Source organism: Bactrocera latifrons, unplaced genomic scaffold (genome assembly GCF_001853355.1).
Source record: "Bactrocera latifrons isolate USDA-ARS-PBARC rearing strain unplaced genomic scaffold, ASM185335v1 scaffold_21, whole genome shotgun sequence".
NCBI classification, from domain to species: domain Eukaryota; kingdom Metazoa; phylum Arthropoda; class Insecta; order Diptera; family Tephritidae; genus Bactrocera; species Bactrocera latifrons.
Window position 1 is genome coordinate 1,990,580 of NW_017535630.1, and position 27,029 is coordinate 2,017,608.

Consider the following 27,029-nt stretch of genomic DNA (forward strand, 5'->3'; position numbering starts at 1 on the left):
TCGATTTTTGCGAACATTGCGTAACCTTTAATATTAAACACATGAATGCCATACAAACACCCCGAATGGTTGGTTGGAAGCCTACATGCATTAATATACGCACATGGTCACTTTCCACCACAAACATACAACAATAGCAGCGCAGCCCTTAGCACTTTCACCCACGGAGCATTTTTGCTGATCGATTTCGCATTGTTAAAGTTCCATCAAATATCGCTTCGGGAAATATCGTGCAAGCATTAAGCGGTTGGCCAAATGAGAGACGGAAAAATAAGCACAATGTGAGCGTAACCATGTAGCCGTAACAAAAACAATGAGCGAGCCGGACAAGTAGCCAACGCAGTAATGGAATTGTCAACGCAAGCTGACCGCTTGGTTATCTATCATTGGGCAAGTGCGCTCCGGCAATTGAACTTGCGGCAAATGTTGGCGCAATCCAAGCGACATCTCACTGCATATTCGCACACATTTATATGAAAACACACATACATGCACATACGAGTATACTTACAAACATACATACATGCAACTTACATGCGTACGTACCAACTCACACACTTACACACTTATCGATTTGTATGTGCGAATGGGGTGGTGCTTAAAAAATATATATGTTTGATATCAGCCCGCAACGCCGCTGTACCGTTATATATGTGTGTCAGTTCATCTTTGCCTTCTTTTCCAATTTGTTACTTTGGTTACTTTGCCCCGTGCAACCACTTCAAATATTGAATATCGACTCGATTGGCCTTGCGTAAAACCCATTTATCTTTGGATCGAAAGCGAACAGTTGCAATTGAAACTTGAGGCATACAAAGACTGGAAATGATGGAAATTTATTATTACTTGTGTCCACACGGCTGTAACGGCGTCTGCCGAAAATCAGCAAAAGCAAAGAATTGCTCCTTAAACGGAATTGCATTTCGTTAAAGTTGCTTTGTTGGGATAATTGTAAATATTTAAAATTGCCAACCTGCTTGCAATGAAGTTTTTGTGGAAAAAATTAACAATATTAAAAAAAAAAGCATTTGTGCTTTAAATTGTACACATTAATTGGTAGGAAAGTTCATCATACGCAGTGTCTTCCGAGTGGTATCATCACATTCTCGAATGCCAGCTATAACTTAAAGAAGAGACAATAAGCGTAGTCGAACGGCTTTCAAGCAGTATATTGATAACACCTCGCTCCAGGGTTTAAAATTTTAAGGTTCTATAACCAGGACTTGATGGGACTTCACGCATCCCAACACATTGCCTCCTCTTCTTCATCTCTGATTCTTCCAATCGTGTTTGCACTTTTCTTAGGCCTAAATTAGCTTTCCGTCCCGAACACGGTTTATCTTCAACGCGTTTTCGACACACTTTGAATAATTTGTAGCAATAAGAAGCACTTGCTCGTGACAAACAATTATCACCGAAGACCTTTTTCAACATTCTAAACGTTTCGACGCCAAAAATTTGATTCCGAACACAAAATTTAATGGAACCTCTTTCTGGAATAATTTCACTCATCGTAAAAATCGGATAATGCACTTTATGTACTTCAGGAAGACAAGCTGACTAATGACTATTCCTAAAGGTAAATCTCTTTTAATTTTTATATTTTTTTTTACTCCAGTAAATAATACTTTATTTCTTAACATTACAATTTAATTAACAATTAAATGATTTCCTCATAATTCCGCTTTATAGTTATCCACTTTACGTGTTATAGCTTTCGATAATCTGTACGATACTAACGTACGAGCCAATGATGCCACCGAATATGCCAAATGCAATTAAAAATACATTTTTTACCAATTTCAGCTTCCAAACGCCATATCCCAGGCCATATTGTACACAGATCTGCAGCAATGCGGGGAGAATTAAACCCAGTATAGATAGACAAAATGAGCCGACAAGCGATAGGAAGACCGACAAATCCGGTATTGCCACAGCAAAGCAAACTACGAGAGAATACCAGATAATAAATTTAATTATGGGCAATTAACTGTAATTTTATTATTATAGCTAAAAGTTATAAAATACTTAACACGACTATAAATGAACTTAGAATAGTGATTGCTTTATAATTACTTACACGTCAGCAAAACAATGCCGCCCCTTATCAGAAGCTCGTAAAGCACATGCTTGGAGGTGTCTTTTGTGCGCTTCGAAAGATATTTATTCCAAATGATATCGGCCGTAACGTAACCCTGTAATGCATATGTAATCCATGTGGTAATGGCGAAGATGATTTTCGCGACCTGAGCTAAACTGAGTTGAGTAGAGAGTAATTAAGAGTAATTAAGCAATTAATAACAAGAAATTATGAGCAAAATAAGGAAATAATCAAAAAAAAAAAATCGTATAAAATTACACAAGTTTTCCTCTCTCACTTCACAAAAATCAAGAGCTTCAGAATTTATCAGAAATTTTTCTATCGAACTTGATGAATTCAATTATAATTCTTAGTTGATCATTAGGGGCGTAGCCATTGCATTTATAGAACCAAATCGATTTAGGTTAGTTCGGTAAAGTTTGTCATTTTCTGTTCTGTTATTTACCAGCTAGCAGTCGAAATACTCGAACGTGTCACCGAAAATTGGACTCAATGCATTGACTACCTGAGACGTAGCCCCGGCCAACATTTGAAACAGATAATCTTCAAAAAATAAATGCGAATGATAATAAACATTCCCCATTAAATTAGAAGTCTCTGTGTTGTTTTTTTTTTCTTTAAAAAAAGTAGGAAATCTTGAAATGAGTCACCCTTTAGTTACGAAAGCTAAATAATTATTATACATTTCAGCAGTCCCCTTGACAGTGCTTCGTTATTTGCTGCTAGCTCCAAGAATATTTTCATGGCTTTGGGAAAGATTTTACTTTGTACTTACTTGCAAAGTGAACCATCTTCTGAGTTATATTTTTTGTTTCTATTACATATTTAAGGTTTTACAAATTTTTGATATCAAATATTAGCTTACATTGCCTGCTGTGGTATATTTAAAGTCACACTGCCCAAAGCATCGTCACCGTACTCCCAGTAACCAAAGAATCCCAGTAGAATATACAAACTGAGCACAATTGCCATGCCAACATTCAATACACCGAAAGGCTTAATATAAGACTTGGGTTTCTCCATTTTCCCTTCAATAGCAAGAATCTAGTAAAACAAAATGTGTAAAAGAAAGTAAACAAAAACATTAAATATTATTTAGACTTAAAGACACGTATAATCTCCTCAAAATATTATAGTGTATGTAACTCACCACACCGACGGCTTCAATGGCAAACAGCACGGTGCCAAAGAAAATTGGTAAACGGGAAACAACCTGGAACGGTTGACGTGTGCTAATCGGCGGCAACGTTGCGAAAATATAATAAAGCACAATGCCAAAACCTGTATCAATAAGCACATTAACAGTTATATACATAAACTAAACAAGTGTATTGCAGCGCCACACTCACCTACGAAGAGCAATAGATTGGCAAATGTTGAGAAAGGCGCCAATGTTTTCAGTGTTCTAATGCTGAACAGCAAAAATAACGGTATTAAAATGAAGCACATATGCAGCCGTATATCCAAAACCACCAGATACTCATCGACAATCTGCTTGATGCTCTCCGCTATGAATACCACATACACACAACAGACGCCAAAGTGATAGAAGGCGAGAAAACCGTCAACGAGTGGACTACAATTGAACACCGCACAATACATATCACTTATATAACATATTCTCTAACAGTGGTTTTGGTAATTGAAAAATATATTAAGTACAATAGAGTGTGCTGATTTAATGATTGAATTAGTTATCGTTTAGTGAACCTATTTCGGACGCCAGCAAACTGATTGAACTTTAACAGTGTAGCTTCCGATCTGGTAAATCGACTATCGCCAGATATTCACGATACACCATCTCCTGAACAAGACCCGAGAAAAACAGATCAACAGGCATTATCTTCTTGTCAATCTCAAAGCTGCTTTTGATAACACAAAACTGAAAACTTTTATGACGGACCTTACTGAACCGTTCGGTACCATACGAGACTTCAGTCGAAGGAATATTTTATTGTGCGATTTCTTTAATTGAATGAAGATTGAGAAGTTAATCCGCGCTACAGAGCTTAACCATACTGGTAGTAGCTTTTTTCAGAGTCATAAGTCATCAGTTATTATAGTAGATAATTTCGTCTGTGTTGGGACTAGTATTAACAGCAACAACGATGTCAACCTCGTAATCCAACGCAGAATAAATCTTACCAACGGGTGCTACTACAAACTGAGTAGGCAATTGAAAAGTAAAGTTCTCTCTCGGCAAACAAAGAACAAACTCTATAAGTCACTCATTTTCCCGTCCTGCTATATGGTGCAGAGGCATGGACGCTGACACGATCTGATGAGACGGTGTTACGAGTTTTCGACAAAAAGGTTCTGTGAAAGATGTATGGTCCATTGCGCCTTGGCAACGGCGAATACCGCAGGCTATGGAATGATAAGATGTACGAGATAGTTCAGCCAATCACGAGACACTGGCTAGGTCATGTTATTCGGTGGAAACATTCCGTCGGAGAGATCAGATAGAGAAGGACCTGGCTGCACTTGGTATCTCGAACCGACTGACGCGCTGTTGTAATCTTGGCTAAACCGCGTTAGACGAAATCACTCACAGTACTCGCCCTGTTTTATTGGAACAACGATGAGCAGTCTTTGGGGGCGTTTGAGAGAAGAGTTCCCGAAGGATTTCAGAACCCCTTTGCTTGAGCGGTGTCCAAGGATGATCCCACAATTAAGTCAATCATCCAATAGAATCAGTTTTAGGTTTCTTAATCAGATTTTGTCAATATGCTGTCATCAAGTGAAGATATTGCATAGTGGAATCAAAATGTGAAATTCGACTAGGAAAGTGTCGAGGAAACGCTATAAGAGCTTCATTGCAGGAATATTTTTGAGAAATACTTTATGCGATAAGAAGAAAGTCGTCTCTAAAGTTGGCTTCACTTCTTATCGCTTAACGCAATTTTGTTTAGACTTTCGACATTAAAGATATGGTTCTAAACAGAATTCACCCTTAGAAGTGTTCATGTCCTAATCTTATACGGATATTATATAAGATATCCCTATTTTTCATACATACGTTGCTATTGGTAAGACACATTTGAAAATAGGTGGGCCCTCATGCAAACCAATCGTCATTGCCTCGGAGAACGTTAGGTATGGCACACGTTTACGCTTGCACAGCTCGTACATGGAGTTTATCTATGGGTATGAAAATAGAATCAGATCAAGTAAATGTTGAAACAAAAAATCGCTTGAAAGATATTTTCTAGTTTTCTGTTCAATTTTTCGAAATTCATTCTTTTTATAAAAATTAACGTATTCTTCAAAATTGAATCCCTTACTTACCAATATGTGCAGGCAATGTACAGCAATGCAACCAATGGTTAGTGTCAGTATGGGTCCAGTGATGTAGCCGGCATTTGCGAAGGCACTCGGCATTGCTAAAACACCCGATCCTATAGAGGCTTTCAGGAAATGTGCAAATGTTTGCAAAGTTCTATAAATTTTTCATTTCCTTTATTTTTTAAATGCTTGGCCTAGCAATATATACTGAAAACACTTACGTGGTGGGATTTTGTACATTGCGATGTAGATGCGGATCATAATCACCATCGGAACTAACTACACTGTGCCCATTTGTGTCCTTCGTTTTGGATTGGCTATTCTGATGTGTATCTGCCTCTGCACTATTTTAAAAAAAAGTATTTTTTTAATGAAAAATACAATGTAGTGAGACTTAATAGTAATTTAGAAAATAATTTTAAACTTCGGAACTCATGGGCCAATGTATATTATCCAAAAAATCTATTTTAGTTAAGCCCAAGTTTTAGAAAAACGATATTTGAACCACCACATTTCACTTTTTTATGCAAAAGAAAAAATACAGTTGAAGCAAAAATTTGGCTTGATGGCGGTTTTCCGGCCAATGCCCCAGAAAAATTAACCGTCAAGGATTGTTATACTAAATTTAGACGTTGTGAAATGAGCACCGAAGACGGTAAACGCGTGAACGCCCAAAACCGGTTGTTACCGAAGAACAAAAAATTCCACAAAATAATTTTGAGAGATCGTAAAATGAATCTGTTCGAGATAGCAAACACTTTAAAGGTATCAACTGAATGTATGCATCACATCTATCAGGAATATTTGAGTATGAGAAAGCTCTGTGCAAATTGGGTACCGCGCGAACTCAATTTTGACCAAAAAGAACGACGAGTTGATGATTCGGAGCCAGCGAATTATGTCCAGCGTAAAAAACCCGGTCTTTTTCATCAATATGTGAATATAGATGAAACATAGCTCCATTATTTCACACCGAAGTCCAATCGGCAGTTATCCGAGTGTACTGCACACGATAAACTCGTTGCAAAGCGTGGAAAAGCGCAACAGTCGTCAGGCAAAGTTATGGAGTCTGCATTTTTGAAATCTTGTGCAGAAATTCACGCAAGTGAGGAAAGCTATCTGAGCGTCATTCACTTGGGAGTGGCCAGAAACGATTCGCTAACATATGGCTCAAGCAGCTCACGATTTCCGGTCTTAGACCAATTATCCTCTGGGTAGCCAAAGAAAATTCATTTAAAGGCGTGTTAAAATGAGAAGGCGAACCATCCACCCGCCACTTAAAAAAGGCTTCCAATGAAAGAGAAACAACAGATGAAATATCCGAGACTGTTATGTCGTTTTACGACTGGCGCGCTATTGTTAACTCTTCTATAACCATGTAGCGGTGTCTACTCTAGTAAAGACGAATTTGGGATGCACATGAAATAATTTTATTGACTGCCTTGAAAAAGTAAGGACCATCCACAACGACTATTTCTTGCTCTCAGATCTCAAAAGAATGCTCGCTGAAAAGCAATGAAGAGGTGATCGCCGAAACTGAGGCCTATTTTGAAACAAATGAGAAATCTGCAACAAAAATGGTTCCGAATAGTTGGAGGATCAGTTTATCAACCTTGAAGCAAACTATGTTGCATAAAACACGAGTTTTGCCAAAAAAATGTGTTTTACTTTGATAGGCCGGGAACTTTTCAATTGACCGGTTACATTATTGCTTATCTCAAGTGCATTAAAAAATGTTTTATGTTTTGCGGTTTATAAGTTACTTGTCAACACCGAAAAAAATATGTTTGTTCCTTTAAAAGTTTTCAATTTATAATTCCCAAAGCCTATAATTCGGCAGTATTAACATAGTTGCGATATATTGAGATTACTGATCATACTTATTATTTGAAGAGGAAGGCTTCAAAAAGAATAAGGTGTGTTCGATTCGAACAAAGTTTTCCAAATCGGTACGAATTTATTTCCTTGTTTTTGATTTTGTTACCTACTTTATACCAGTTGGATTTCAAAAATAAAATGAATCGATTCCTACACCCTTAAGTGTTCAAAAATATCTTTGAAACGAGAGAAAACTTTCTTTGGGTCAAATTCGTAGACATCCACTTATTTTCCGGCAAAGTTTGTTCAGACTCTAGTTGAGTGTGTATAAAATAGCTTCGTATCTGATGCTGTAAAGAGCCGAAGGAATTTAGTTTAATTGAATAATGATTTGAATAATTTTTTTTTTTTCAAAATAAAACACGGTCCTGTCTTTTAAAAACTTGAAAAACGCGACATTTGAATATTTTTACTGGTTATAATTTTTGTAACTTCTTTAAGAGCTCCGAAAATTCTTTAACCAAAAATAATTAAGAACTTGTCGATATTCATTTCATAAATTGTAAATATAATTTTTATTCCTCTTTGAGGATTTTCATAGCTCATTAAAAACTTTCATAACTTTTTGGTCTTTTATACTTTTATACATTGCGATTTGACTTGTAATTTAAATTCCCCAGGTAAATGATATTTCAAAAAATTGCTAAGTTGGTAGGACTGTCCTTAATTACTATTCCAAATATGATATAGCGATCTGCCTTACGATTTTTTCAATGGATAAAAATATCGCACAAAGAATTTGTCTCAAATTTTGTATTTCTAACCAAACTTCATGTCCGGAATCGTTGTGAATGCTGGAGAAGGCTTACGATGCTTCAGTTTTAACTAAACCACAAGCATTCCAGTCGTATAAAGCCTTCAAAGACTTTCGAGAGATCGTTAAAGACATGCTTCTTTCTGGACTACCTTCGACCTCTTCAACTAATGAAAATATTTAAAGAAAAAGTGAAGGATTTGGTGCATGACAATCGCTTGCGAGTCCGTTCGAATCATTTTGGTAGATATTTTGGGTGTGAAACGCATTCTTTCTCGACACCTCCCGATAAAGCTGAATTTTTTTTTTTTTAAAGATTCCCGTATTCATGGAGAGCATTATAACTGCCGTTGAGACATAGGTTTATGAGTTTGACATGCGAACAAGTCAACAAGCATTGGAATGGGAAGAAAAAGAACCAGGGGAAATAAAAAACAAAAAAAACAACGCCATAGTCGCCCAAAAATCAAGATGATGCTCATTTTTTTTTATTTTTTTTTTTTTTTTTTGATATTCGTAGTTGAGTGCATCATGAATTTGTTTCGGAAAGACAGACGGTTAATAAGAAGTTCTATTTTTCCGCGCTTGAGGCCTTTGCTTGAGGGCATCCTTCGAAAACGGCCGGAATTGTGGAAGTGCGATTCATTGATTTTACACGATGATATGGCAACATCGCATCGATCCTCGATTGTGACCGTATTTAAAATCAAAAAATTTCTAGCCGATAAACATTGAAGGAAAAATGTTTTGATAATAATTGCCACTTTTTAAATTACGATGTTTTTCAATACGCCATTTTATTAAAAATCCACATTTTTACTGGTAATAATAACATTTTTTTATTGCTTTTTTGATTGGGTCTTGTTTTCGGAGAATTCCTCCTACCAAACGGTTACATCGATCGAGTTGCAATTTTCACACGAGTTTCTTGGATTGGATTTTTCAAGTAATGATTGAAGAAAAAACTTATAATAATTTTGATTTTTTAATTTTGTTTTGTAAATTTTATCGCAATTTTTTTTAACCATCATTTTATTAGAAATCGTAATTTTTTTTAATATGTGTGTTTGGATTTGTACTTTTTATAATACCTATAATATACATATGTATACTATATTGGATATAATATGCACAAAATGCTGAAATGTATTACTTAATATTTGGTATATGGTATATACCATATTTTCCAAAATTTCGTAAACATCGAAATTATTCAACTCACTTCATTTTCAAAGAAAAACTCTTATATACCGTTGCAATCTATTGCAATCAACTTCTCCACTATTGCATAACCGTATTTATGAAAAGCGTGTGGCAAAACTTCTTTATAACAGTCTAAGAAACTTTAAAAGCATTTGGTTTTACTTTTTTTTATAAAATTTTTTATTTCTGTCTCGCAAAATGCACTCAATGATATAGCATATATCCTTAGTGACACTGAGTCAGTCCAAATTTTAAATAGTTCCAGCCAAACGTTGGATGCAGCTAAACCCGTCATTTAATACTGAAACGTAAAGCTTCTCTGATTGTGAATTATAGTTGTGATTGATGTCAGTGAAAGCAATTACAATATGCATTTCTAAAATATGGGATCTAATCTGCGCCGATAGTTCTTCTCATATATAACTAGATAACTTATATGACTGCCGCCATAAAGTATGTACATATGACAGAACGTGTGAATTGCATGCAATTTTCTGATATTTAAACAGTGGTAGATACCTACTACGATTTCAAGTGCTTGTGCTAAGAAGACTCTTTCGGCTATCTCGCTCAGTGCGCATAGAAGCTCTTATGCATTTGAAGCTTTTACTTTTGAGTGCATTTCTTTAACTGACGCGCAATTATCAGCGCTTTGCTATTCATTTTTTTTAGAAGTACCTGGGTATCAGCATGCCTAAGTTTACGTGTAGGTACTTTAATTTTTAATTAGTAAGCGTACAATAGACAGTAGAAGTTTTGAGCACAATCTCACTCAACGCTTACTATATATGTATATACATAAATGATTTAGTAGCAGAACTACCTAAATATTTAGAATAAGGTTGTACTCAAAACTCTTTATATACATATATATGTAGTTATGGTATCGCCAAAGTACCCTCCTTATGAAGACATGATCACAAGACTTAAGATCGCCATGAAAAAAGTTAGTATGCCAATCCGTGGTTATTTGGTTGCCACATTACATTTATTTGTTTTCGTTTCGGAACGTCTTATACAAAGATCATCGTCTTAATACAAAGATCTAGAAATAGCAACAGTATCTGCTATTATTTCCAAGATGACATGATTAATTTCAACAATGCTTTTCTTTCATTATCAAAAAATCAAGAAAAAGCTTAATATATGATTATATATAACGTATTTCATTGAATCTGGATGGTATTATAATTACCTTAGAGATCTTCGGAAACTTTCAGAAATCTTTTCAAGATTTCTACACTCTTTGAAATCTTAACCACAGCACGTCAGTCGTTTCTTCCTTTCGCTATTTGGCGCCAATTTGAGATAGTATGAAGAGCAGCCAGGTGCTTCTCCAACTGATCTTTGTTGCGGAGTGGAGGTTTTCTTCTTCCTCTTCTTCCCCGAGCGGATACTGAATCGAATACCTTGAGAGCTGGAGTGTTCTCTTCCATTCGGACAACATGACCAAGCAAGCACGGCCAAAGGACCATAAATCTTCCACGAAACTTTTCTCTCGAACACTCCTAAGGCCAACTCATCACATGTTGTCATTGTTCATGCCTCCGCACAACATAGCAGGACTTGTAGAGTTTGATCTTCGTTAGTGGAATAATTACCGAAGTAAGACCTGTTGGCAAAAGTTATTCTACTTTGGATTTCGAGGCTGACATTGTTGCTGTTATTGATTCTAAAAAAAAAGGACGATTGAAAACACAGATCCTGCTGAAGATTTTATATCATTCTCTTTACTAACTTGTCAACTCGTAAATTTATCAGACTAACTATGTAGGTAACAAGTTGTATATCTTCAAAGGCTGGGCAGGTATATAAACTTTGAATTGTTCTATAAAATCGTACTATCAAACCATGGAGTTGAGCTTCTAAATGATAATGGTGAAATTCAGAAATCTTAAACAAACCCTCTCTTTTAATAACTTTTTAAAACAAGAATAGACGTTATCTATGAACCTTGAAACCTTCAGGTTCTTACTTTGATTTTAGTAGAATGGTTTGCATGGCACTTATAGTTATGCTACAATGGTCCGATAAAGGTGGTTCCGAAAAATAAGCAGTTTTTTTTGGTGAGAGAAGGACGTGTGCAAAATTTCAAATCGAAATCTGAAGAATCGAGGAACTTGTTCGCGAATATACAACTCGTCCGCTGTCAGATGACAAACAGATAATAATAGCTAAATCAGCTCATTACACTGATCACTTATAGGATCTCCGGAGTTTCCTTCGTGTGAAAAGTGAGAGATAGGAAAATTTGATTTTGGCGCAAATCAATGTACATACATATGTATTGGATGAGTAAGTCAATATGTTAACTTTATATGTGAGAAGTTGCAAAACGATTCAAGTCAATGTCCGCTTTATTTACAACAGTCATGTTTTCATTTTCAATGAAGCATAGTAAACTGGGTGACTCTACCTTTTTTAATATTAAGTCATCCAAGCAAACGGTTTTTGCCAAGTAATACGAGTAGGTCAGTATCGTTATAATGTTTGCGGTAAAAATTGGGAATAATGGTGACTTGCCAGTTATTCGTAAATAATTTAAAGTCACAAACTACGAATATTTATTATTGATAGTGCAAAATATCGCACCTCTGTTTCCGATTTACTATTGATATTACTCGATTTTGATAACGATTTCATAATATACAAACGAAAAGAGCCATTCAAATTTAGGTGTCGTTTAATCTTATCTTTCTGGCCTACCGAAACAGCTGATAACAGATATGAGAAGACCGTTTAATTTGCACAAATTTGATTTAAATCGGGACTAGTTATTATTAGCAAAATGATATCAAATGTTGAGTCACAAAACAGGAACAGCGATGCCAGAAATTTCCACAAAAAGAATGAATGAATTAAAAAAAGATGTTAACCTAACCTTGAAAGTATTAACAGATGCAGAAGTTTTACAGTTTCAAGATTCTTCAGTGTACTAATATTGCGAATCACTTCAATTATGTCAGAAACTAATTTTCACAACTATATTTGCATATCTCTAGAGGTAAAACAATGTCGGTGGTGAAAATTTGTAAACCATCGAGAGTTTAGGTAAAAACCTATTATCATGAATTATTTTCTACTAAATAGTCTTTAAATGTATTCATCTACCATTTTACACTGTTCTATGGAAAAAAGCTTGACTGATATTAGGTCAATTCGGATTAGGCTGCGGCCAAACTCAGACTATTAGTCAAAAACCATTGAAAGTGTTAAATTTATTATTAAGGCATTGTCGATCTTAGTATCAAAGCTATCAAGGTCGGTAAAATCGATTTTACGACGACTAATATGTACACAGTTGACTGAGCCAGCCATTCGCTGGAAACAGTTTGAAAAATGTCTAGATCAAAGATATCTTGCGAACCGCGCCGATAATCAGGCTGGTTGTGGACCCTCAAATAGCCCAGTTTCGAACGGTCTTTCTTGCGTAGTGGAGGCTTTGCGGAAGCGGACCTTCCCCTACACTCGTCAGTCCAAATATAAGAAAATAAAAACAATACCAACAATAAACTACCAGAGGAGTCCAGCTTTACTGCGGGAGAAACTGGCTGTTCCGAAAAAAGTGGAGCGTTTACAAACAAGCAGCACCAAGACAAGAGCTGAACTTGACCTAGGAGCAAGGGCTCGTTTTATTTCTATAGCTACAGCTAAGCCTAGCTCCGAAATGGCAACAACATCAGCGACAGCCGAAACCAAGCCCAATAACCAGAGTTTGACTACAATGATGAACGTGAAAGGTGATGCCAATAGGAAAATAATTAGTGGCTACAAAGCGGAAAAAGTGATGCCAAAAGGAGGGTCGCTAGTGTTCCATCTGGCCAAATAATTACCTACCTTTAAGATCAATAATCCATTACTGCGGAGAAGCATCATACTTCTTATCTGCTCAGAACTGTACAATTGCAACTACCATCCAATTAAGTGCTTACAAAAGAGCTCCAGGAATCCAAGAATTGTACGAAAGCATCGCGATACGTTCAATCAGTACCGTTAGCTGCATCACGCTCTAAAAATCGTGTATAAAATATTTGAATTTAATATATATGTTTAACAAAAAATTTCAAAATAATGTTCGGTATCCCGAAACAATATCAAAATATCGCTAGAAACTTTTCCAGTACTGCGAAAGTAAATGTTCAGTGGCTAGTATTTACAACAATTAAGATAAATTATGTAAACACACAAACACATACATATACCTATAGATTACGAATATGTATATGTGTATAATATTATTAAGCGGTGAGTGATAAATTGGTTTGATGGGAGAGCTTATTAAATAGACCAGTCGTAAAGCGAACTCCACCACAGTAACGCAGCGGCAGTACAGTTCCTCAGTAGCGAACGGGAATCCGGTGATATCAGATACGTACATACATATCCGCCTACATTTGTTTATATTTATAAACTTTTTTTTTTGCAATTTGCGCTTTTAAACAAATGGAGAAAGAATAGCTTTCCAAAGATAGAAAATAACAATGTCGTTTGGCTAGAACCAAAGCGCAGATTGCGGCGCCGCTAATAGTCTGTCTGCTGCTCTACACGCCGCAGTATCGTGTGTTTATTGTGCGCAAAATTAATTGTAAAGAAATCAGATATATATTATACATATGTATATGTATGTATATACAACTGGTATATATCTGATATATGTATATGTGCGTGTGTGTTTGCAAAATGTAAATTATTTATGCAGAATTTTTGTGTGTTATTTTCTTATATAATAAATATATAGTCTATATATATAATATATGAATAAAATATATTTTTAGCTTATCAGACAAAAATATGCGCTTTTATTCGAGTTAAATTATACAAATAGCTATTTGTATTGTACAATTAACAGGTGAAACGGTGAAGAGGCACGGCCTGTGGTGACGATATCAAAAATCTAAAAATATAATCAACACGCAAAAACGAAAAAAAAGTGTAAAAAGCGATAACACGGTGAAAATGGTCTACTCCATACAGGTAAAATGACATGTTGAGACGTGTATACTCGTACAAGCATTTATTTATACAATTTGCTTAAAATAAATTATACATAACAAAGATCGGCACAATATGTGAAACGACCTGTGAGACATACTGCTGCTTTTGAAAACCCCCACATTTAAAACTGAACATTTTAACCGAATTTTAAAAGCCATAAAAAGGAATACTCACAAAACTGCTATGATTCAAATGGTGTAGATAAGTAGGCTATTAAAAGAAGACGCTGAATTTTAAAACTCTGAGAACCGGTTTCATGCTAAACGCTTAGCGGTTAGCTCATGCGAAACCAATTAAATATTTGTATAGAGAGCATTTTTTACGCCAAGCTGTTTCTAAAATAAATAGTGAGCCTTCTTTTGTTGGGTTAGAAATAAAGCGATGCAAACCAAACAGCTGATGCGAAAGAGATGTTTTCTCATGTCAGAAATACGCTGTGAGCTTGAACCTTAGTTGTCGTAGCACAAACGCTACTAGAATAAGCTCTTTTCTGTCTTTTCTAAAATTGTTGATTGTAGAAAGTATTTCCTTCATACTTAATTGAACCCAAGATTCTCAGATTTGCAATAACTTGCTCGAACCACATGGCTAAAGCGACTTTGATGAAGTTTTAAATATAATTTTGAAATTTTCAAGAAAACGCAGTAGAGAATAGAGCTCTGTGTACATTTCGGTGTTTGTTCATTTTCGTTGTAATAAAGCAAATTGACGATGGTCCAAATTCCTTAAGGCTGTCCAACCCAGCACAATTCCTCTTCCGCTGTGAACGTTGTTTCATTAAATCGTACAACTAGCAACTGTAATAGTCCGGGTTGTCCAAATTACATTCTTTTTCATCTAAAAGAATAACATTCTGCCATTCCTCACGCCAAGACATGTATCTTCGGGCAAGTTCTAGCCACTTTGTCTTATGAACATCAGTCAGCTTCGGTTTGGACTAAAGTTTTGAACGCTTTATTGTGGGTATGGAGCTCAAAACTCGTGCGAATTGGCTGAGTGTAACGAGAAGATCTAATTTGCGCTTGATTTGTCGATAAGATAACATATTCTGAGTAACTTCGTAGCGAATTTGCTCACTTTGACGCCTGGTTTCGTGACCCTTTTTCAAAAAATTCCGTTTGACTCTTACTTCTACAGATTTGTAGGTTGGAGGAATTTTCGTATTCCGAAATTCTCTTGTTCGGAATTAGTAAGTCTTGTGGCTATACCTTTAATTAAAATACAATAAAAATTTTCCATACCCATATTAAAATTTCACATAAATTCTCAATTTGTTAAAAACCGTACCACTGCCCATAAACGAAGGTCGCGACAAAAATGTGTATGTATGTTCAACCCATTATTTACCACAATAAAGAAATTTCCGCTATCATAAATCACTTGTGGTATCTGACATTTCTCAAACTATCGAAAATGTGTGTAATATTCAAAATACCAAAAAATCTTAAAAATTATCAGGGCATAGCTACTAAAGCGCGTGCAAACAGTGTTTGATTCTACCTTTGGCTACGTACATATGTACGTCTCTTCGCCTTTGTTGTTCTCCGAGCAACACTCCATGTCGTGTGATTTCGACAATAAATGAAACAATCTTATCTAGAAATAAATTATAGATATTTTAAATGTGCTCATAACTATCTGAACACTTTGGTGACCATTGAGTATGTATATGAAAACATATCTCAGAATAACATTTGGTTGTTGTTTACCTGTTAAACTTATAATAATGATAGATAGCCATACTACAGCTTACTAAGCGTTGTACCGAATTCCAGATACGCTAGTTCAAAAAGTTTAGAGCGGCATTGCTGATAGGCTAGCGATAATGGTTTCAGAATTTCCGGCATGAAGAAGAGCGCTCCCCCTAGGAGATAATTCCTCCCTGGCCCGAAGTGCTAAGTGGGCTGGTCGCACAATTCTTATTTGCTTAAAATAAATTATCCATAGCATACACACGGAATCACAGGAACCTGTAAAGTTGATGAGCTAGCAAGGAAAGGCACCTTAGAGCCGCTATCGATAGAATGGGAGCCGATCGGTGCTCCCGAATCTTCAGCGCTGGAACACAATCGGTACTTGCGCTATCGCAAAAGCCTTTTGGCCCAAGATCGATGGCAAAAGAGGAAGTGATCTCGTTGCCCTCAATAAGACTAACCTCTCCCAAGTAGTGGGGCTTTTAACGGGCCATTGGCCTCTTGGCGTCCACGCAGTAAGGCTGGGAATCCTACCAGACGCCATCTGCAGAAGAGATGAGGAGGAAACAACGTAACAATTCCTTCTTGACTGCCCCGCGTTGGGCAGGTCAAGACTTAAACACTTGGCAGCGCATACCTTCGGACATCCCACCGAATTTGTATTGGCAACAAAGCGTTTTGCTAATTTTTAATTCGAACACAGGAGCTCTTTTTTCTATGTCATTACAAGAGATTATATATAATAATCCACGTGCAATTTTTTGATCAGCCATCTAACCTAACCCTACCCAGCATACACGTATGCCGATATAAAGGCCCTGATTCAAATAGTGGAGACAAATTTGCTATCAAATGGAGTTGCTGAATTTTCTTAAACCCCAAGCTCAAAGCGACTATTGTTGAAGTTCTAAACATCATTTTGAATTTTTCTAGAATACACAGCAGAGAATAGTCGGAAGAAGTGTATATTTTGAGCTCAAAAAGTTTGAGTGATCTTAGCGATCTATATTGTCGGAAATTCTAGTACTTTAGACATATAAATTTTGTTTGGCAGACTTCTTCCGCTACGCTCACGTGATCCGTGACTTAATTAACGGAAAACCACAGTGAATTTTCATACAGAAACTAGCTTTAGTCCGACAATTCATCGATCAAAAAAGGGTTTTGTTGTAAAGTAGCTTGCAGGATTCGTCAGCTACACACGACCTGATCTATAACTACAAGTAAATCAAGGAAACCTCAAACATGTAAAACAACGCAATCCGTTCATTCATTTCATTGATCAAATTAACTCTCTCATTCATTGGTTCATCACCTTGAAGAACATACTCAAACTGATTTAAATAAAACTTCAAAATTTCATCGATCAAAAACCTTTGCAGATTATACTATTGCTTTGAAGAATAAGCCGTGTCAAATTTGTGGAAATATCTTGTCAAATCAAAATATTTTCCAAAGGAGAACTTGTGTTTGTGGTTCCGATAAATGAACAGCCTCTTGGAGAGGCAAGATTGTGTGCAAATTTTCAAATTGATGTGAAGCACTAAGCTTTGGCTAAATGATGATATTGAACTCAATTTTGGCCCTTGATCATGCAAATACTCATCCTTCATTTTACCACCCAAACAAGCACCTAGCACCCAAGCAATCTCTGCGCATTTTCAGGGCTTTTAAACTCATTCGATGCTTAGAATTTCGTTTCCGTGGTAATTGAAATGTAAAAGAACCTTACCACACCATACAGCCAGAATAATCGATGACCTTGTGCCCAAATATCAATATTTCATAGTTACATGTAATCAAGTTATTATAAAAGTTCTTAAGAGAGCTAGAGCTGATATTATATATTAATGTACGTATGTTCAACTCCTCATTTTTGTGTGATATTTGTCAAGTGATTACGACACCATATCAAACATTCGAATTTATTTAATTAAAGGTACTTATCTATTAAATTTATTTATAACTATCTATTCACCTTGATCACTGCTAAGTATGTGAAAACATACTTGTATCTCATAATACTATAGTTCATTAAACGTTACGTCGAATTCCAGATATGCTAGGCATGATCGGCTAGCGATAATAGGAAAACATTGCTAAAGCGATACATTAGCGAACGCCAATAAATGGTTTCAATTTTCGATATGCAGACTCGCTTTGTGGATGTTTCTTTTGGATTTTGATACTTTAAAGATTTTGATACTTTTATTACGAAGTCGGAAAGAACATAGAGATCTTCAAATTAGCATATACAATCGCATAAGCCGTCATAAAGCTTAATTCGCAACTTAGTTCAGTTTTCCCCACTCTTCTGTGAAGGCGAGAGCTACTTCCTCGCGTCTGTCTGGTGGCAGCACACGCCCGCGGAATGGAGCTGATGGTTGTAGAAAACTGCAAGAAATGTTTAGAGCGAGGCACCAGGTAAACAATAGACCATCTCTTGTGTACTTGTCCCGCATGGGCAAGACCACGCTGTAAGCATCTGGGGATCTGGGGCACTTTATGATACACTGGAGGAGGTATCGACTGTGAGGCCGCAGAGTATGTTAAAATTCGCGTCAAGCGCAGGCATCCTAAAGGAAGACTACTTTTCTTGAACCTAGGAACTGAACACCATCTGCTATCGCAAAGTACTTAAACTGGTTTATACGTGGCTTATTGGCCTAACAGTTAAACCTAACGTAAGCTATATCCTCGCGGATAATTTCTCACTAACCCGGTGTGCTATGGGGATCGGTGTTCTGTAACAATGTTTCGCAGACTACTCACTAAAATCAACCCCGATCTAAATATGTATACGAAAATAATTCTGTTTCATTACTTCCACTTCTAAATTTATCTATGTATATTATTTATAGAACTCGGAGACGGGTGAACTCCATTACATCCACCGTGATTTGTCCAATGTAAGGCAACAAGTTTTAGACTTGGAAACTGGTGAGCCCTTAAACGGAACGAAAGTAAAGGTGCGCTATGTCAAGCATAATAATTTTCAAATACCAAAGAAGTTTCTTTGTGACCCTAATGAAAAAGAAACGGAGGAGAAGAACCTCTACAATGACGGCAGTCCACCAGCAGCCACCACACCGATGCATGGTGAAGGAGAAGAAAAGTTCCCTCAATTTTATAAAAAAGAGGATTTCATCAAAATGGACGGTGTGAGGAATGTATGTTAAATTTAACAGCAATACATTGTGACAAAAAAGTACCCGGAAATTGTAAATAGAACGCAAAGTATTTAAATATTCATCAATAATCAATCAATTCCTGTCTTCGAAACACTTTTCATAAGCACTTTTTGGAATGGCCCTCAGCTTCTTCAGCGAATTTGGTTTTATCTCTTCCATCGACGTTCATATTTGGCATAGTAATTAAATCAGTCCTTAACAAACTGAATTTTTTGGAAATATCATTCTCCCAGGGAATGTGGTTACAATTTCCGTTTGCTTTTTAGTCACAATGTAAGAGTAAAAAAATACAATAAAATAAATATTACAGCATACACACTTCTCTACAGGATATCATTTTAGGCTATCACAAGCAGACTTATCAATTATTTCTTATACCAACCTTATTTTGCTGCTCCCTTGGCTTGTTTTTCATAATGCTACTGAGCGAGTCGATTCTACATTGTTGGGCGCACAAGAAAAACTCTTTAAACATTAGTAAAATATATTATTTTCGCAGTCCCCTACATTTGGTGACGTCACAATTTTGTACGGTCTGTCGCAGGGAAAACGAAATGAAGAAGATCGAAATTTTCCAAGCGTTGAACAAACAGGTGTTGCAAGCGGCTAGACAATCGAAAACTCTCAAAGATATGAGCAAAGTTATAAGCTAAAATGTAAATTCACTTCGCATTACGTTGCAATTAGATGCTGCAAGTAAAATGCTTTCCGAAAGTCGTTGAAACCTTAACTTTGCTTAACGGCATCCTGAGATCAGAATTTGCGTTAAGTGGTTCAAATTACACCACATAATTGTTTTTCAAAGGCGAATAGAAAATATTCATCAGAGATACATAAGTACTCTTTGAGAGCTAAATGCTTTCTGGAAGCAATTTACTTGCCACATCGCAGTATATTTGTATTATTTATATTAAATTTTAATAAATAAATAAAAAACATAAGGAAAACAAGTAAGGAAAAGATCAGTTCGGGTGCAACCGAAACTTGCAGGTATCAAAGCCAGGGAAATACCTTAAAATGTAAAACGTCAACCAGACAGTCGTAATCTAAGAAATCTTATACATATGTATATAGCGGCTAGATCAAGTTTTCGCGCTACTTTAGGTACAAAGATACACTGTTATGAGTAAAACACGTTCTATAATTTTCATTACGATAACTCAAATATTGGGCGTTATATCCAGTATAAAGTCACCTCGAAGTTCGAAAATCATTATATTCGGTTGTCTAATATCTCTCTTCCACCTTTTTGTCTTTTGAATTTCGCGACGACGCTATGCATGATTACTTTGGATATTGCGTCCAACAGTTATAGACGTGTAAACATGGAGTTCACTAACGCCGAAATTTGCGCTATTTTAAAGTTTTTCTTCGTTAAAGACAAATCCGCTAGAAAAGCGTTGCGTGAGCTTAATGGTGTTTTGGCGAATGGTACTCTATCATTTCGAACTGCGGAGGAATGGTTTCGACGATTCAGAGCGGCTGAAAACGACACCATGGATAAGCCAGCCGGCGGAAGACCTGTGACAACGACCGAATTAGACCGGCATGTGGCATTTCGTGACATCGCCCAGAAGACGGATTTAGTCACCAAATCATTTTAAATCAACCGCAGAAGGCTGGATACACAAAAAAGCTTGATATTTGGGAGCTGCATGATTTGACGCATAAAAATCTTCTGATCCCAATCAACGCCTGCGATATGCTGCTGAAACGGAACAAACTCGACCCATTTTGAAGTGAATGGTGACTGGCGACGAAAAATGGATTACATACGACAATGTCAAGCGAAAACGGTTCTGATCGAAGGCCGGTGAATCGTCCCAAACAGTGGTCAAACCGGGATTGATGGCCAGGAAGGTTTTGCTATGTGTTTGATAAGAACGGAAGGGAATCATCCATTATGAGCTGCTCCCATATGACGCTTAATTCTACCATCTACTGCAAACAACTGGACCCTTTGAAGCAGGCGATCGACCAGAAGCGTCCAGAATTATCCAACAGGAAGAGTGTAGTGTTCCACCAGGACAACGCCAGACCACACACTTCGTTGAAGTTGCCGTCTAGATGCAAACAGATTATCGAACGAAACGGCGCATATTTGATCTAAATCCGATCACTGTAACACTTATAGAGAATTGAATAAAAATCAACTATAGTTGCCAGGGTTCACATATTTGATACCAAATGTCTTTAACAGTTTTGTTTTGCTCTGAGCAATTTTTGGTCTTAAGATGGCATACTTTAAAGGAATTATTAATGCAAACTTTTATCACTGCACTAGAAAGTGAAGGAATCAAATGAAATTTAAAACTGAAAAACTGTACCGCTATATAGGGAGTCAATGGGATTATCTTTCGATTTCATCCATTTTTACACTGTTGATAGAAATTCTTATAAGATTTGCACTCAGCAAATTTGGTTGTGATTAAGTGGTTTAGGAGATGTGTATGTACCTTAAATTTATTAGAGGGTTATGCCGCTCAATTTTTCAAAATATTTTCCCACAGGTTCTACTGCGATCCCCTGTGCCAAATTACAGTTTTATATCTTAATTTAGTGCTTAGTTATGGCACTTTATAGGTTTCCGGTTAATGACGTCGTTTGAGCCTGACAGTTTTCCGATTACGCCCATCTACGAACTAAACATTTTTTTGTACTAAAGAACCCTCATACCGAGTTTCATCAAGATAGAGCTTACACGGACGGACGGATATATGTATACATAAAGCTACATCTATCTCTCTCTATAGCAGCAGGTTGCAAGCAAATCAGCTGTGAAAAAAGACCAACCTACCAAAACAACCGCAAAGCCTAATATTCATGAAGAGCAACTCGCTAGACAACCGGTTCTACGATATCGGAATTGTTTGTATCGGTAAGTAATATCCCTTACGAGGGTAATACTCTATTTTTAGTGGAATCAAAAAGGGACGAGCTGTATTATGAGCTTTTAAAAAAGGGTGAAACATTAATTGGGTCGCTATCGACAACAAATCGTCAAAAATTGAAATAAGCGAATGCCGAAAAGCGCCCCGGATTTGCGACTAGACACGAGGCAATAAATTTCCATTATGCCAACACTCGACCTCGTGTTACAAAATCGGATGAAAACTATTTGGAAAGCATCGGCTTGGTAGTTTCTCCACAACCGTCTTATAACCCTTTCCGAGCACCAATTTTTCCGGTCGGTATCCAACGAATATAGAGGCCGGCGCGTCGCTGCGGTAACGTTTTTGACCAATCACCAATAAGCATCAAGAGGTGAGCTTTTAACAAACCAAAACTGCCAAGCTCAGAAAAAACACGTCTAACCTTAGAATCTTCTGCTAAGGACAAATTGAAAATCTATTGTACTTTGAAACATTTATATGAACATAGGTAATACGAAAATTTGACAATTGGATTTTCAAACCCGCGAAATTTTAATTTTAAAATTTCTACCGAAATTTTTTTTTTTTGATAGTCTCACATTTTTCTTCGAACTGCTTACATTGCGAATGGTGGTAAAAAATATATTTTCGTTTTATTTAACATCGTGTAAAATACCAAATACAAAATACTTAGTACAATAAATGCAGACGTATCACTTTTAAGTTTACTTATTTTGACAAAGCAACAATTCTTTGACTTAATAGAACTCTTACAAAAATATTCAGTTATTTTACAAATACACGACAACAATTGAACGGTCGGTAAGGCACACAGTAATTACTAGTTTTCATCGATTTGAGCCATCTTTTTAAGTTCGGGCGAGACTTCGAATTGCGCGCCTGTGCAAGATCTTAGGTCCTCCACCGAGTAACCGTCGGCAATTTCAGTCAAAGTCAAGCCAACGCCCTTTTCTACAGTGAAAACGGCCTAAAAAAATTAAATTGTAAAATTAGAACGGTTTTTATATAGAAGAAGTAGACGAATTTCAAGAATGATAGAGATGGAAATTACGCCAAGCTTTTACCGTTAAATGGCGAATTAAAAAAAACCCTTTTCTAAAGCAAACTCGCTAATTATTATTCGATTTAGACTGTGACAGGTGTGATCAGGAATTTAAAAAAATAAAATAATTACACACACACAAAATTAATATAAAATCAAATTTTTTTGTAACCAACCTTCTCCGAAATAATCAGATCAACTATGCCTTGACCCGTTAAAGGTAATGTGCATCTGTCCAAAATTTTCGGTGAACCATCCTTGGCGTTATGTTCCATTGTGATAATAACTTTGGTGCCCGGAGCAGCTACCAAATCCATAGCGCCACCCATGCCCTTCACAAGCTTGCCCTGTTGGCGAATATGACAATTTTTATAACATATATGCATTTTTTCTTTCTTAACTACTCACGGGTATCATCCAATTGGCTAAATCACCGGTTGCCGACACTTCCATCGCACCGAGTATGGTTATATCGACATGACCGCCACGAATCATGGCAAAACTGTCATCGGAACCGAAATACGACGCACCAGGCACAACGGTAACACTCTCCTTGCCTGCATTAATTAGATCGGGATCGACTTGTTCCTTGGTTGGGAACGGTCCCAAACCTAATATTCCATTTTCGGATTGCAACATGACATTCATGCCTTTTGGTATATAATTTGAAGACAGCACTGGCATGCCTATGCCTAAATTGACGTACATGCCATCGCGGAACTCCAAAGCTACACGCTTAGCGATGCGTTCACGTAACTCCTGCCCCGGACTCGATTTTGCAGATTCGCCATCATCACGCAAACGCAGACGTTCCACACGTTTATTATAGTTGTTACCCTTAACAATACGGTCCACATATATGCCGGGAATATGCACCTCAGCGGGATTTAGTGCACCAACTGGCACAATGTCTTCAACCTCAACAATGGTAACCTTAGCCGCCCTGCTCATCGGTGCATTGAAATTACGTGCGGACTTATTGAACACTAAACTCATTAAAAAAAAATTAAATATATACTATAATATCTTTTATTTTCTTAATAATTATAAACATGTACTCACTTAAATTGCCATATGGATCAGCTCTGTGCGCCTTTATAATAGCGTAATCGCCGAAAATGGATTCTTCCAACACATAGTCTTTGCCATTAAAGGTCTGCACGGGTTTGGGTTTACTGGCAACCGCAATCTTTCCATCCTTTCCATACTTGATGGGCGCGCCACCTTTTTGTACAAGCGTACCATAACCGGTGGGTGTGAAAAATGCCGGAATACCTGCAAAAATTCGTAATAAATTTTCATTATAAAAATATTTATTTCAACCCATGTTCACCTACCCGCGCCACCGGCTCTGATTTTTTCGGCAATTGTGCCTTGTGGTGTCAACTCAATGGCTAAATCGCCAGCGAGATATTGTCGAACCAGTTCTTTATTTTCACCCACATAAGAAGCTATCATTTTACTGATTTGCTTGTTCTTAATAAGTATACCGATACCAAAATCTTCGACGCCTGTAAAAAAAGGATTTACAGTTATCAGTTTGAACAGCCAGTACAGCAAATTTGAAGACACTTAAAGCATAGAACAACTGTTGTTTGCAAATCGGTACCAACCTCCATTATTTGAAACTGCAGTTATATCCTTGACACCCTTTTCCCGCAAAGCATCAATCAATTTCTCAGGTATGCCACACACACCGAATCCACCGAATAAGAGTTTGGAGCCATTCGGTATATCCGCAACTGCCGCAGCAGCACTTTCGAAGATTTTATGTGTCTTAACTTTGGTGGAGTAACAGGCAATGAGCTAAAAGTATGAAAGATAATTTTTCTAAGATATCAACTTATAATAAATCAAACGCTTAAGAATATGTCCAACAAGATATAGTCATTAAAAACATTATTGTAAGCTTAGTTATCTAATAACAACATTGAAAGCCGCTCTGATAAGATTTAAGAATTTATATTATTATATTATATTATTTATTGTATAAAGCTTCTGATCAAAATTGGCCTGGATTGCAAAAAAAAATTTCATTTAATCTTCAAATCGCTTTAAAAGAAGGCTCCTGAGCCCATATCAGCAGGCTAACGCTTAAATTGTAAATCTAGTATGTACATATGTATGTCCCGCATCACTTTTAATCAGATTTTTGCATGCCCTATGAAATCTAATATAATCGCATCTAACACAATTTTCCTTATTATCCAACATCGTCGAAAGAGATAGATAATTTTGATGACCACTAACTTTGGCCTTGCTACCCAAACACAAGCTGGATAACCGTTAAGACCCCACCTCGCTTATTTATAACCTCTGCTCAGTAATAAAAAACATTATAACATAGTTATAAAATATAATCAGGCTAGCTTTTGAAACAGGAAATTCTAGTTTCAAATGCTGCATTACAAGTTTAACGTAATTATTACAAATATTGCGTGCAGCTAACACCTGACGTAATTACGGAAATTCTATAGTTTATTATCATTAAGTGCGAGTTGTTTATTGAGATATTTATATTTATACAACTTTAAGTGCGGTAAAATATTCGTTCCTATCAATAAATATCTTCTGGCTGCAAAGTGGTCCGTACATATGTATGTATGTATTTAACTGTAACGCATTATAATTTATTAATAAATTGGGATATTTACGTAAAAAATGGCAAATGCATTTCTCCTACTCAGGTCTTGTGACGTGATAAGATAGGATGTTCATAATTAGATTAGTTTAATTAGATGATTTATTTTTGCCACGAAGTTTTTAACACCCAGAAGAAAACTTATAGTCTCTATAATATATATATATATATGTATGTACGTATAAGTAAATGATCGTGACGTGCCATGTAAGTCTGTCCGTCGGTATATGCCCGAATACTCCCACAGTTTTGAGATCGCAACCTGAAATTTAGCTTTGGTCCTTTTCTCATCAAGAAGCTGTTTTTTACTGGTAAAACTGACCGATCTTTTGTGGAATTTTTTTGAATTTGTGAAGGGTATTAAAGCTTCGGTGCAACCGAAGTTAACGTTTTTTCTTGTTTTATGTCCCTTAACGCACAATATAATATGATGTTTACCTTTCCACTTAGATTATATAACTCAAAACGACAAATCTACTGATTACTTGAGTGCTAATTTATATGCAAATTATATGCCGATATGGCCATAGACTATTGACAGAAAGGTATTTCTTTTTAGTAAATACAAAATTTCATTTTTTAATTAAATATGATAGCAATAGAACATATAAATACGTGTACTAAATCAAGCGTTAGCAAGCGTATTTATTCACATACACATGCATATACATACATCAAAATATACGTATCAATATATGTAAATTTTGTAAGTAAATATTTCATATAAATTCAATAATTTATTGGCGCTTAAATTTTTCTTAAAAACAAGACGTTCGCATAAACAAAAATAACTAGATCGCTCCAAAAACAACAACCGGATTGTCCCCAGCGAATTAAGAGGTTTTGTAGTACATGTCACAACTTTATGACCAAATATTTAAAAAAAAATACATGGAATTTAGTATAAACTGACAACTAAGTATTTATAAATTGAAACCTTCACGGTCTTATAATAAAAAAAAAACAATGAACTACTATAAAGGAAACTACCTGATGATGATCGAAAAGTATGTATAGGGTCTCAGCTGATTTTTGCACTTCACGGCGAAAAGTTCACATTGTTTTGACATTAGCTGCTTTTAATTTTGGCATACGCAAAATTCTAATACATAATACACATATTTATTTAGCACACTTAAAATGATAATTTGTTCGACTATTTCCTATTAATTTTTTTAACGAAAAAACACCGGCATTCGCCAAAATATTTACCTTTATTGCAGTTTGGCTATAAATGTTGTTGTTTGACAAAACTTTTTGCAACTGTTTCACCAACATTTTTTTTAATACTTAACTAAGAAGTTTCAAGCAGGTGAACACCTTACTAATCAGTCGTATGTGCTAAACTAGA

The 27,029-nt window shown here is 36.2% G+C and overlaps 3 protein-coding genes across 12 annotated transcripts; 1 reads left to right on the plus strand and 2 right to left on the minus strand.

Annotated features, from left to right (window-relative positions):
* Positions 1-1,623: 1,623 nt before the first annotated feature.
* Positions 1,624-9,522, minus strand: LOC108968319 (proton-coupled amino acid transporter-like protein CG1139). 2 transcript variants are annotated; one of them, XM_018932276.1, is made up of 9 exons: positions 9,241-9,522; positions 5,608-5,730; positions 5,390-5,540; positions 5,121-5,242; positions 3,451-3,677; positions 3,252-3,382; positions 2,967-3,145; positions 2,081-2,256; positions 1,624-1,946 (listed from the first exon to the last, which is right to left on the minus strand). In XM_018932276.1, exons 1-9 carry the CDS (start codon positions 9,243-9,245, stop codon positions 1,702-1,704), a joined length of 1,359 nt encoding a protein of 452 aa, XP_018787821.1. In that variant the 5' UTR covers positions 9,246-9,522; the 3' UTR covers positions 1,624-1,701. The 2 variants fall into 2 exon arrangements, with proteins under 2 accessions (XP_018787821.1, XP_018787819.1); XM_018932274.1 differs by having other exon boundaries at positions 5,608-5,733.
* Positions 9,523-13,520: 3,998 nt separating this feature from the next.
* LOC108968314 lies at positions 13,521-20,051 on the plus strand. 9 transcript variants are annotated; one of them, XM_018932270.1, is made up of 5 exons: positions 13,602-13,842; positions 14,071-14,195; positions 18,772-19,080; positions 19,431-19,545; positions 19,601-19,710. In XM_018932270.1, the coding sequence occupies exons 2-5, from the start codon at positions 14,178-14,180 to the stop codon at positions 19,615-19,617; spliced, it is 459 nt and encodes a 152-aa protein (XP_018787815.1). In that variant the 5' UTR covers positions 13,602-13,842; positions 14,071-14,177; the 3' UTR covers positions 19,618-19,710. The 9 variants fall into 9 exon arrangements, with proteins under 9 accessions (XP_018787810.1, XP_018787809.1, XP_018787815.1 ...); XM_018932265.1 differs by lacking the exon at positions 13,602-13,842 and adding an exon at positions 13,521-13,593 and having other exon boundaries at positions 19,431-20,051; XM_018932264.1 differs by lacking the exon at positions 13,602-13,842 and adding an exon at positions 13,544-13,593 and having other exon boundaries at positions 13,997-14,195; positions 19,431-20,051.
* Positions 20,052-22,590: 2,539 nt separating this feature from the next.
* On the minus strand, positions 22,591-27,021 carry LOC108968315 (succinyl-CoA:3-ketoacid coenzyme A transferase 1, mitochondrial). The gene is made up of 7 exons (XM_018932271.1): positions 26,891-27,021; positions 24,651-24,843; positions 24,375-24,548; positions 24,100-24,312; positions 23,446-24,023; positions 23,214-23,384; positions 22,591-22,962 (listed from the first exon to the last, which is right to left on the minus strand). Exons 1-7 carry the CDS (start codon positions 26,954-26,956, stop codon positions 22,816-22,818), a joined length of 1,542 nt encoding a protein of 513 aa, XP_018787816.1. The 5' UTR covers positions 26,957-27,021; the 3' UTR covers positions 22,591-22,815.
* Between the last annotated feature and the right edge of the window lie 8 nt (positions 27,022-27,029).

Bases quoted from the DNA above. Each gene is read 5' to 3' on its own strand.
- LOC108968319 (XM_018932274.1), bottom strand. The intron at 5,243-5,389 runs GTAAGTAAGGGA...TCATACCCATAG, and splicing joins TACATTGCCTGCACATATTG to ATAAACTCCATGTACGAGCT. The intron at 2,257-2,966 runs GTAAGCTAATAT...TACTCAACTCAG, and splicing joins AATATACCACAGCAGGCAAT to TTTAGCTCAGGTCGCGAAAA.
- LOC108968314 (XM_018932265.1), top strand. The intron at 19,081-19,430 runs GTATGTTAAATT...ACTTCTCTACAG, and splicing joins AAATGGACGGTGTGAGGAAT to GATATCATTTTAGGCTATCA.
- LOC108968315 (XM_018932271.1), bottom strand. From the start codon at position 26,956: ATGTTGGTGAAACAGTTGCAAAAAGTTTTGTCAAACAACAACATTTAT. The intron at 24,549-24,650 runs GTTGGTACCGAT...CTTTTTTTACAG, and splicing joins TGCAGTTTCAAATAATGGAG to GCGTCGAAGATTTTGGTATC. The intron at 24,313-24,374 runs GTAGGTGAACAT...GAATTTTTGCAG, and splicing joins AATCAGAGCCGGTGGCGCGG to GTATTCCGGCATTTTTCACA.